The 12,255-nt window shown below is 51.2% G+C and overlaps 1 protein-coding gene across 3 annotated transcripts in view; it reads right to left on the bottom strand.

Annotated features, from left to right (window-relative positions):
* lrch4 (leucine-rich repeats and calponin homology (CH) domain containing 4) overlaps positions 1-11,582 on the bottom strand; it is a 47,708-nt gene extending 36,126 nt beyond the window's left edge. For all 3 annotated transcript variants that reach the window (XM_079257344.1, XM_079257345.1, XM_079257343.1), the window contains exon 1: positions 11,186-11,582. In XM_079257344.1, coding sequence (XP_079113470.1) covers positions 11,186-11,357 — 172 coding nt within the window. In that variant the 5' untranslated portion in view covers positions 11,358-11,582. The remainder of the gene's footprint in view (positions 1-11,185) is intronic.
* Positions 11,583-12,255: the final 673 nt, after the last annotated feature.

Genomic DNA, 12,255 nt, shown 5'->3' with positions numbered 1-12,255 from the left:
AGAGGAGGAACAGGAGGAGGCGACGAAGAGGAGAAGTAGGAGGAGGCGACGAAGAGGAGAAGTAGGAGGAGGCGACGAAGAGGAGGACCAGGAGGAGGCGACGAAGAGGAGAAGTAGGAGGAGGCGACGAAGAGGAGAAGTAGGAGGAGGCGACGAAGAGGAGGACCAGGAGGAGGCGACGAAGAGGAGAAGTAGGAGGAGGCGACGAAGAGGAGAAGTAGGAGGAGGCGACGAAGAGGAGAAGTAGGAGGAGGCGACGAAGAGGAGAAGTAGGAGGAGGCGACGAAGAGGACAAGAAGGAGGAGGCGACGAAGAGGAGAAGAAGGAGGAGGCGACGAAGAGGAGAAGAAGGAGGAGGCGACGAAGAGGAGAAGTAGGAGGAGGCGACGAAGAGGAGAAGTAGGAGGAGGCGACGAAGAGGAGAAGAAGGAGGAGGCGACGAAGAGGAGAAGTAGGAGGAGGCGACGAAGAGGAGAAGAAGGAGGAGGCGACGAAGAGGAGAAGTAGGAGGAGGCGACGAAGAGGAGAAGAAGGAGGAGGCGACGAAGAGGAGAAGAAGGAGGAGGCGACGAAGAGGAGAAGTAGGAGGAGGCGACGAAGAGGAGAAGTAGGAGGAGGCGACGAAGAGGAGAAGAAGGAGGAGGCGACGAAGAGGAGAAGTAGGAGGAGGCGACGAAGAGGAGAAGAAGGAGGAGGCGACGAAGAGGAGAAGAAGGAGGAGGCGACGAAGAGAAGGACCAGGAGGAGGCGATGAAGATGAGATGAGATGAGGTCCTGCCGAGGCTCCTCCCCCCAGTCCCGGCTCCTCCCCCCGGTCCCGGCTCCTCCCCCCGGTCCCGGCTCCTCCCCCCGGTCCCGGCTCCTCCCCCCGGTCCCAACGTGTGCGTTTGATTCGTTCCTGAGCAGACGAGCCAGCTTGGAGAACAGGCTCTGATCAGGTGATCAGGTGACTCAGCTAAACAGGAAGTAAAGCTGTTCTGCTGATGACCTCCTTCCTCCTCCTCTGCTCCTCTTTCTGTCAGACTGCCAGAGCGGCGGAGCACAGACAGGTCAACCTGGAACCTTCCGGAACCAACTCCGGAACCATCTCTGTTAAACCGACCCCGTCGTCATGGCGACGGCTTGGCACAGCAGGCGTGTTTATTTCCAGCATTTCCCGTCAGACTGGAAGGACAGTTTACAGCAGGAATATCCGGGTTTTTCTCTGGAGATGATTCAGATTTCTGTTTTTATTTAAATAGTTTATTTATTCATCTATTTGTGATTTTATTTCCCAGTTTCACCACAGCTCCCAGATCCGCATGGATCCATAAAACCAGCGTGAACTCCACATGATGATCATGTGCTGAACGTGCAGACGTGTACATTTCCACATGCGTGTAGTAATCCTGACTCGGCTCCTCACACAGACTGAAGTCACCTCCATCCGTCCAGAGAAGATCCCAACATTAAAATATCACCGTAAACTGGATTATTTTACGCTATTAACCCGTCCTCCCAGACCAGACCGGACCAGACCGGACCAGACCAGTCCTCCCAGACCAGACCGGACCAGACCGGACCAGACCAGACCCGTCCTCCCAGACACACCGGACCAGACTAGTCCTCCCAGACCAGACCGGACCAGACCAGACCAGTCCTCCCAGACACACCGGACCAGACCGGACCAGACCAGACCCGTCCTCCCAGACACACCGGACCAGACCCGTCCTCCCAGACCACACCGGACCAGACCAGTCCTCCCAGACCACACCGGACCAGACCAGTCCTCCCAGACCACACCGGACCAGACCAGTCCTCCCAGACCACACCGGACCAGACCAGACCAGACCAGACCAGACCCGTCCTCCCAGACCACACCGGACCAGACCAGTCCTCCCAGACCACACCGGACCAGACCAGTCCTCCCAGACCACACCGGACCAGACCAGACCAGACCAGACCAGACCAGACCCGTCCTCCCAGACCACACCGGACCAGACCAGACCGGACCAGACCAGTCCTCCCAGACCACACCGGACCAGACCAGACCAGACCAGACCAGACCCGTCCTCCCAGACCACACCGGACCAGACCAGACCGGACCAGACCAGTCCTCCCAGACCACACCGGACCAGACCAGTCCTCCCAGACCACACCGGACCAGACCAGACCGGACCAGACCGGTCCTCCCAGACCACACCGGACCAGACCAGACCAGACCAGACCGGACCAGACCAGTCCAGACCAGTCCAGACCAGTCCTCCCAGACCACACCGGACCAGACCAGACCGGACCAGACCAGTCCTCCCAGACCACACCGGACCAGACCAGACCGGACCAGTCCTCCCAGACCAGACCGGACCAGACCAGACCACACCGGACCAGACCAGACCTCCCACACCGGACCAGACCAGTCATCCCAGACCAGTCCTCCCAGACCAGTCCTCCCAGACCAGACCAGACCAGACCAGTCCTCCCAGACCACACCGGACCAGACCAGACCGGACCAGACCAGACCTCCCAGACCAGACCAGTCCTCCCAGACCAGACCGGACCAGACCAGTCCTCCCAGACCAGACCGGACCAGACCAGACCAGACCAGTCCTCCCAGACCAGACTGGACCAGACCAGACCTCCAAGTCCGGACCGGACCAGACCAGACCGGACCCTCTGACTGGCTGTCTTTACTGGGAGTTACACAGGACTCCACTTCCAGCCCAACACCATGGCATTATTCACACCATGAGGAGGAGGAGGAGGAGGAGGAGGAGGAGGAGGCCTCTACAGCGCAGCTGAAGATGAAATTTGGATTCTTTGACATGTATTGATGACATTTATTGGATCTAATAAATCAGATGCTTAGAAATTATTTAGTCTGAATGATGTTTAATGGCAGAATTTCAACCCAAAAAGCAACTTTTTTTTTATTTCAAAGGATCTCAGGACGACTAAATAAAATGTTTATGTTGCAAACTGAGGATCTATTCATGTGTGTAAAACATTACATTTCAAACCAGTAAAGAACCGGAGAACATTTCAAACCAGTAAAGAACCGGAGAACATTTCAAACCAGTAAAGAACCGGAGAACATTTCAAACCAGTAAAGACCTGGAGAACATTTCAAACCAGTAAAGACCTGGAGAACATTTCAAACCAGTAAAGAACCGGAGAACATTTCAAACCAGTAAAGAACCGGAGAACATTTCAAACCAGTAAAGAACCAGAGAACATTTCACACCAGTAAAGAACCAGAGAACATTTCACACCAGTAAAGAACCAGAGAACATTTTAAAGCAGTAAAGAACCAGAGAACATTTTAAAGCAGTAAAGAACCAGAGAACATTTTAAAGCAGTAAAGAACCAGAGAACATTTCACACCAGTAAAGAACTGGAGAACATCCCCAACTGAACCCACATGAAGTTAGCATGTCATTTTAAACAGGAACAGCTACAGCCATAATGTCTACAACATGGTCGTGAATCTGGCATGTTTTCATCCACAGCTTCATTAGAAAACATCCCGATCTGCGTCTTTCTGCAGAACTGGCGGTCGGATCCGTTTCATTTGATTCAGGCATGTCGAAGCAGAAACACGAGGAAAACCTGCTGGACTGTGGTCGTCGTAGGACAAATACCGCCGTTCTAGCGTGTTCTTCTGGACGGGGGAAACCCAACTTGTATCTTCAGAGTTTTACTCTGACTTGTATCTTCAGAGTTTTACTCTGACTTGTATCTTCAGAGTTTTACTCTGACTTGTATCTTCAGAGTTTTACTTGCAGTAATCTGTAAGAGCGGACTTGTCGACTTGTGTTACATGGATGTAACATAACCAGTAATGAAACTGAAGTCGGTATAGTGGCTCGGTAGACGTGTTGGGGCTGCAGACCTGCTGCTGGCCTCTTCATCTGTTTTTCAGCGTTTTTTCTCTCTGGTTACCACCCAGGGGACCGACAGGGATTCCCCCCTCCTCACCAGCTGCTGCTGTCCGAGAGAGAAAACACAGCCGCGGGTTTTAGACCCGGACACGTGACCAGATCCGCCAAGAGAGGAAGAATAAATACTGGGCCTTGTGCAGACGTATCTACCCTCAGTGAGGAGACAATATTTCGTGTTTTAATGCAGAACTGCTTCCATCAGAAGCTGAAGAGGAGAAGTATCCTGAAGCCTCCGTCGGGGCAGGAGCGCCTGCAACATGGCGTTCAGAAACTCAGTGAAGATTCACACAAGGCAGACAAAGCAGAAGTGTGTGTGTTCAGGCCGCCCACATCCGCCAAACACAGGAAATTAGACCCACACACACACATTACAACAACATGCATGCATGGAGTATCGCTGCACACATGACATGGAACAGCTGTAAACAACTGACTGGGAAGCCACACACACACACACACACACACACACACACACACATATCCAGCTGTACAGTATGAAGATTTTCTGCAGCCACCAGAGCAGCTGTGTGGAGCTGAGAGCTGCTGCTAAATGTTAGCACTGCAATGCTAACATGCTACATCCTCCATCATGACCCTGAAGAAACGTCCTGCAGCTTCTTTCTGTCTGCAGGGAAGTAAAACCGCCATCAGACCTCCTTTTCCTTCCAGGTGGGACTGATGGATCAAGGTGGAAACTTTTCAAGTTGTTATGAAGTACGGCGGGGCGATACGACCGACATCTCACATCGCTCCTCTTCCATCCCATAATGATCCGTAACCATATAAACTGTGTAATGTTGTGTCGGCCATCAGTTATGTATCAGGTGTTGCTAGGCAACAGGAGCAGTGATCTTCCATCTGGGGGAACTATGGCCGTATGACGTTCCACCTGCTGCAGCGTCTGGACTTTATTCTGAGCTTTCTCCTCCACTAGACGCTGCTTTTATTGACTCTATTCTTTATTCTGATTCCTGCAGGTGATGAAATGAGTTAGTTGTGTCGGAGTCCGTTGTCGGGACTGGGAGCTGGTCTTTTGTCGGTTCCACGTCGGTCTTCCATGCTGGACCAGATCCACTGGTCAGTCCTGGTCCTGCTGGACCAGATCCACCGGTCAGTCCTGGTCCTGCTGGACCAGATCCACCGGTCAGTCCTGGTCCTGCTGGACCAGATCCACCGGTCAGTCCTGGTCCTGCTGGACCAGATCCACCGGTCAGTCCTAGTCCTGCTGGACCAGATCCACCGGTCAGTCCTGGTCCTGCTGGACCAGATCCACCGGTCAGTCCTAGTCCTGCTGGACCAGATCCACCGGTCAGTCCTGGTCCTGCTGGACCAGATCCACCGGTCAGTCCTGGTCCTGCTGGACCAGATCCACCGGTCAGTCCTAGTCCTGCTGGACCAGATCCACCGGTCAGTCCTGGTCCTGCTGGACCAGATCCACCGGTCAGTCCTGGTCCTGCTGGACCAGATCCACCGGTCAGTCCTAGTCCTGCTGGACCAGCCTTGCTGGGCCTTATCGTCCCAGTTCCTCCTCCATGCTCGGTGTTTCCTGCTGCAACCGGCCTGATGGTCCCGACCAGCGGTCCTACGAACGCGGTACGTATAGAAAGCTCGGCGATGGCGCTCGTCCACCACTCCACCGCCTCTGCATCCACGCCAAATGCCACTTTCATAGATTCCTGCCAGTTCTGGCACATCTGCTGAATCCTTTCAACTCGGCTAGATCTCCGCCAGCGCTGTTCCTCACCTGAGGAACGTCTACCTGCCAGACTCTCCACCAATCAGAGAACTTAAACTGTAAGTAACGTCCAATCAGGAGCAGCTCTGTCAGTAACGTCCAATCAGGAGCAGCTCTGTCAGTAACGTCCAATCAGGAGCAGCTCTGTCAGTAACGTCCAATCAGGAGCAGCTCTGTCAGTAACGTCCAATCCGGAGCAGCTCTGTCAGTAACGTCCAATCCGGAGCAGCTCTGTCAGTAACGTCCAATCCGGAGCAGCTCTGTCAGTAACGTCCAATCCGGAGCAGCTCTGTCAGTAACGTCCAATCCGGAGCAGCTCTGTCAGTAACGTCCAATCCGGAGCAGCTCTGTCAGTAACGTCCAATCCGGAGCAGCTCTGTCAGAAACGTCCAATCAGGAGCAGCTCTGTCAGTAACGTCCAATCAGGAGCAGCTCTGTCAGTAACGTCCAATCCGGAGCAACTCTGTCAGTAACGTCCAATCCGGAGCAGCTCTGTCAGTAACGTCCAATCAGGAGCAGCTCTGTCAGTAACGTCCAATCAGGAGCAGCTCTGTCAGTAACGTCCAATCCGGAGCAGCTCTGTCAGTAACGTCCAATCCGGAGCAACTCTGTCAGTAACGTCCAATCCGGAGCAGCTCTGTCAGTAACGTCCAATCAGGAGCAGCTCTGTCAGTAACGTCCAATCAGGAGCAGCTCTGTCAGTAACGTCCAATCCGGAGCAGCTCTGTCAGTAACGTCCAATCCGGAGCAACTCTGTCAGTAACGCCTCAGCATGACGAAGCCACCGCCATCCTCCTGCACCACCTGAGGATTAGCTCGACAAGATGTGACCCGACAGCCGCCATGACAGCTCGCCGCCGCCCGGGCAGACGGCGTCGGGAAGGACTCTCAGCCGACATCATGATGTGTCAGCGGCTGTAAGCAACAGGAGTCGCAGTGACCCAGAAACCGAGTCGAGAAAAGCGACGAGTCCCGAGAGACAACGTGAACCGGAGCCACTGTGGGAGCGGAGACGCCGCCTGCAGCATGGACGTCAGCGGCTACACGGACATTTTATGCTCCTGCAGGTCTAGTTTACATCTACCATCATCTCCACAGAGCTGGGAAAGCCAGGCTTTTCCCACAGGGATCCGTGGTTTCCATGGCAACACGTCCATGACTTTATGAACGTTAAGCTAGCATTTACATTTGCGTGGCTGCGTAAAGCAGAACTTTACAGCGACCCAAAGCGCTTTGCGAGATCAAACAACAGAACGTCTCCGCACCACCGCTGCTAAACGCTACCTATTAAAGCTGAAGCTAACTGTGCTAACTTAACGCCGAGAACTGCGAAACAACTGAATAACCCAAAAACAAAAACCCGCTAATGGAAACACAGACATTTCCAAAACCTTCTCAAATTCCCATGAAAAGTTTTTACGCTCTCCTCTGGTGCTTTCTCAGACATTCGTATCGAAATATGTCGCTAAAGTCAAAAGGAAAGTTTTATCGCATTTACACGGCGTAAAGACGTCACGTTCATTTCAGGTAAAGTTGACATGGAAGTTCTGAAGTTTCGTGAAATTTAAAACTGAACCCACGATTTGTCTGAATCCCTCGCCGACGATCCTCTCCAAGAAAACAGAAATTTACGTTCACTCGCGTATGTACGAACTTTTTCCCGCTGCTTCTTTTTCTGGTGAGGACGTCGGCTCCAAAGCGCAAAATGTTTCGTATCTCCATCCTGGTTAAAGTGGAGTCACAGCTTATTGGCCGAACACCTACGAATCACAGCTGCACTTCGCTGAAATTTCATGGAAACGCAGCTCCAGACGATACGTGCAGAGCGTTGGAGGACAGCTGTGAGCTGAAAAACTTGTGACATCATCAGGCTCCACTCCTGGAGATGTCAGAAAGTCCTTCAGGTTTCATCTTTACGACCGCTTTAGACTGGAAACACGTTTCTGCGGGTTGCGTTGAGGTGGGTAGAGGGTAGTGGTGCGGCGGTGAAAAGGGTTCCCTTCAAACAAACCAGATCAGAGCAATAATAAAAGCAGGACCAGACTCTGCTTGGTGTTAATGAACAGCAGGAACTTCAACAGCTAGCTCCATGAGTCACTGCCACATCTTTATCCAGGTGTTTACATTCGGACAAACACACCCAAACCCAGCGGTGTCGCCACACTACGACCGGCGGTACGTTAATCTCCCCCGCAGTCGGGTCGGGTTGCCACCCTGGCAGGTGTGTGCACGCTGAAGGCCTCGTCATCCCGAGACCTGCCTTGTTATTAGCAGATGGTCATAATTACCAATGCACAGAAAGCAGCAGAGCAGCGAGGGGGGGAGTCGCTTTAAATCACATGCTGCCAGACTGACTTGGGGGGGGTAATCCTCCTCTCAGCACGGTGAAGCCAGGTCGACGTGTTTCCCTTTAATCCACATCGTCATGCAAGTTTCACCTTCCTGTCAGGATACGCTCAGCCAGAGATTTACCTGCAGGGGGAGCGTTTCATCATTCACCCTCTCATTTCACACCCCCCCCCCTCCAGGTATCCCAGCAGTGTGTAACTGTGATGGTCATGTGACCCTCCAGCTGGTCTACGGAGGTTTTCCAGCGTTTCTATCCGTCCAGGAGGTTTACAATCCAGACACAACATGTAGTGTTTATTCAGAGACTCTAGATGGTAAATCCACCATTATTTATCACATCTTCATCACCATCACTACCATGTTGCTAAGAGACCTCTATTTTCACCTGGACATGATGATGTAGACACTTCCTGTCAGACTTTCCACCAATCAGAGAGCTTAAACTGACGGTCCAATCAGAGAGCTTAAACTGACGGTCCAATCAGAGAGCTTAAACTGACGGTCCAATCAGAGAGCTTAAACTGACGGTCCAATCAGAGAGCTTAAACTGAGGGTAACGTCCAATCAGAGTTTAAACCTGAAGCTGCACTTTGAAATAAAACCACAGAGTGAATCTGAAACAAGCAACAACAACTTCCTTCAAGCAGGAAGAGGAGGTTCTACCTCAGGTTTTTACCTTTTCTTCTCTTTTGATCTGAATATTTAACAAAACAAGAAATCTGTGAAAGCTGTAAGGAAAACTGAAGAGTTAAAAACTCTGGAAGTAAAACTGTAAACCGGCCGCAGTTTGGCTCCAGGTTCAGCCTGTAAAGAGGATTTCAGCTGATTACCAAACAGGAATGAAGAGTTTGGTCTCTGGGAGGACACAGGTCTCCACTTTCCTGCCTTTATGGTAGCCAACTGGGAGTAAGAGCTGCCAACTGGGAGTAAGAGCAGCCAACTGGGAGTAAGAGCAGTCAACTGGGAGTAAGAGCAGTCAACTGGGAGTAAGAGCAGTCAACTGGGAGTAAGAGCAGTCAACTGGGAGTAAGAGCAGCCAACTGGGAGTAAGAGCAGCCAACTGGGAGTAAGAGCAGCCAACTGGGAGTAAGAGCTGCCAACTGGGAGTAAGAGCTGCCAACTGGGAGTAAGAGCTGCCAACTGGGAGTAAGAGCAGCCAACTGGGAGTAAGAGCAGTCAACTGGGAGTAAGAGCTGCCAACTGGGAGTAAGAGCAGTCAACTGGGAGTAAGAGCTGCCAACTGGGAGTAAGAGCAGCCAACTGGGAGTAAGAGCTGCCAACTGGGAGTAAGAGCTGCCAACTGGGAGTAAGAGCAGCCAACTGGGAGTAAGAGCAGTCAACTGGGAGTAAGAGCTGCCAACTGGGAGTAAGAGCAGTCAACTGGGAGTAAGAGCTGCCAACTGGGAGTAAGAGCAGCCAACTGGGAGTAAGAGCAGCCAACTGGGAGTAAGAGCAGCCAACTGGGAGTAAGAGCTGCCAACTGGGAGTAAGAGCTGCCAACTGGGAGTAAGAGCTGCCAACTGGGAGTAAGAGCTGCCAACTGGGAGTAAGAGCAGCCAACTGGGAGTAAGAGCAGCCAACTGGGAGTAAAAGCAGCAAACTGGCAGTAAAAGCAGCAAACTGGCAGTAAAAGCAGCAAACTGGCAGTAAAAGCAGCAAACTGGGAGTAAAAGCAGCAAACTGGAAGTAAAGGCAGCAAACTGGAAGTAAAGGCAGCAAACTGGAAGTAAAGGCAGCAAACTGGAAGTAAAGGCAGCAAACTGGGACTAAAAACTGGGAGTAAGAGGAGCAAACTGGGAGTAAAGGCAGCAAACTGGGACTAAAAACTGGGAGTGAAAGCAGCCAACTGGGAGTAAGAGCAGTCAACTGGGAGTAAGAGCTGCCAACTGGGAGTAAGAGCAGCCAACTGGGAGTAAGAGCAGCCAACTGGGAGTAAGAGCAGCCAACTGGGAGTAAGAGCAGCCAACTGGGAGTAAGAGCTGCCAACTGGGAGTAAGAGCAGCCAACTGGGAGTAAAAGCAGCAAACTGGCAGTAAAAGCAGCAAACTGGGAGTAAAAGCAGCAAACTGGGAGTAAAAGCAGCAAACTGGGAGTAAAAGCAGCAAACTGGAAGTAAAGGTAGCAAACTGGGACTAAAAACTGGGAGTAAGAGGAGCAAACTGGGAGTAAAGGCAGCAAACTGGGACTAAAAACTGGGAGTGAAAGCAGTAAACTGGGAGTAAGAGCAGCAAACTGGGAGTAAAAGCAGCAAACTGGGAGTAAAAGCAGCAAACTGGGAGTAAAAGCAGCAAACTGGAAGTAAAGGTAGCAAACTGGGACTAAAAACTGGGAGTAAGAGGAGCAAACTGGGAGTAAAGGCAGCAAACTGGGACTAAAAACTGGGAGTGAAAGCAGTAAACTGGGAGTAAGAGCAGCAAACTGGGAGTAAAAGCAGCAAACAGAGTAAAAGCAGCAAACTGAGAGTAAAAGCAGCAAACTGGGAGTAAAAGCAGCAAACTGGGAGTAAAGACAGCAAACTGGGAGTAAAGTAGCAAACTGGGAGTAAGAGCAGCAAACTGGGAGTAAGAGCAGCAAACTGGGAGTAAGGGCAGCAAACTGGGAGTAAAGGCAGCAAACTGGGAGTAAGGGCAGCAAACTGGGAGTAAAGTAGTAAACTGGGAGTAAAAGCAGCAAACTGGGAGTAAAGTAGTAAACTGGGAGTAAAACCAGCAAACTGGGAGTAAAAGCTAACTGGGAGTAAAACCAGCAAACGGAGTAAAAGCTAACTGGGAGTAAAACCAGCAAACTGGGAGTAAAAGCTAACTGGGAGTAAAACCAGCAAACTGGGAGTAGAAGCTAACTGGGAGTAAAACCAGCAAACTGGGAGTAAAAGCTAACTGGGAGTAAAACCAGCAAACTGGGAGTAAAAGCTAACTGGGAGTAAAACCAGCAAACTGGGAGTAGAAGCTAACTGGGAGTAAAACCAGCAAACTGGGAGTAAAAGCTAACTGGGAGTAAAACCAGCAAACTGGGAGTAGAAGCCAGAAACGACGCAAACTGCGCAGTTCTTGGCCGCTTCTTGCGCAACGCGGCGGCGGATGGAGGAAACCAAAAGCAGGTGGGGATAAAACAAAAGGCGATTCTCGTGATAAGAGCGAGCACGCGGGGCTTTCTTTGTACTTTATCTCAGGAAAAGTGAACTGACCTGCGTGCGTGATGTCGGATAGGTCGTAGTTCCTCGCGCTACGGGGAAACTCCTTCAGTTTGCGGTTGGACAAGTTGAGAGCTCCGCTCGCGGAAGCCTCCTCCAGCGCCTTCTCCACGCCGCGGCTGGCCGCTACGGTGGCCGGCAGCTGGGCTCCATCCCCCGCAGCCATCAGGCGTGCGGGTCTGCCTCCTCTCTACTTTCTTTGACGCGTCCGCTTCACTTTCATACCCCGCAGATCTGCGTGAGCTCCAAGCCAAGACTCCTCCGGGAAACTTCCAGAAAAGTACAAAAGTATATCCAGGAGAGGGTGAAATGAAAGGTGGCGTCGAGGGTTTTATTCTCTCCTTACACGGCTTCAGATTTCCCTTCTTCCACAAATGAACCGGAGAGACACAAGCTGTCAATCTTTCAGGAAGTTGCGTCAAGTGAAGACATTTACAAACTACAGGGTGGCGGGACTTCCTGCTCCTTTCAAAATAAATCAAATCCCGTGTCCGGTACGCGTCTTTTTATTTTATTTTTTTTATTTATTTATTTTTTTTTTTGCTTGGTAATGGACCTATAGTCTGATTAAAGAAAGAAAGTCATTAAAAATTATCAAAGTGGTTTTGCCTGTTGACCGTATAATTTATTAATGGGCAGGGTCTCCGTTACGTCACCCGTAAGTTTCTGAAGAAATCAATGAAGCTTGGTGGGCGGTTCCCACCGTCGCCATCTTGGCAGCGTCATGGATGTAAATATTGGCTAAGGTGAAACTGAGAGCGGGCTGTGAGTGGGAGTGGATGTTACCTGTCAAACTCCAAACTGCATGTAACTAAGAGCTACCCAAGCTAACCTGGAGCTAAGGAGAGCTAACCAGCTATCGGGGTTAGCGGGCTGAAGCTAAGGCGCTGTTAGCAACTGGATGTCAGATACCTGTCAATCAAAAGGACACGCTCCTAATTATGCAGATTCTTAAGAATAAATTACATTTAAACTGATGAGTTATAAAACGCTGACATGAAGCTAAACCTGACTCATTAGACCTAAACTGTATCTATACTATCTATACGCTATCTATATACTAT

This window comes from Telmatherina bonti (genome assembly GCF_933228915.1).
Source record: "Telmatherina bonti genome assembly, chromosome: 18".
Lineage (NCBI taxonomy): Eukaryota > Metazoa > Chordata > Actinopteri > Atheriniformes > Telmatherinidae > Telmatherina > Telmatherina bonti.
This window is presented reverse-complemented; position numbering and strand designations above follow the sequence as displayed.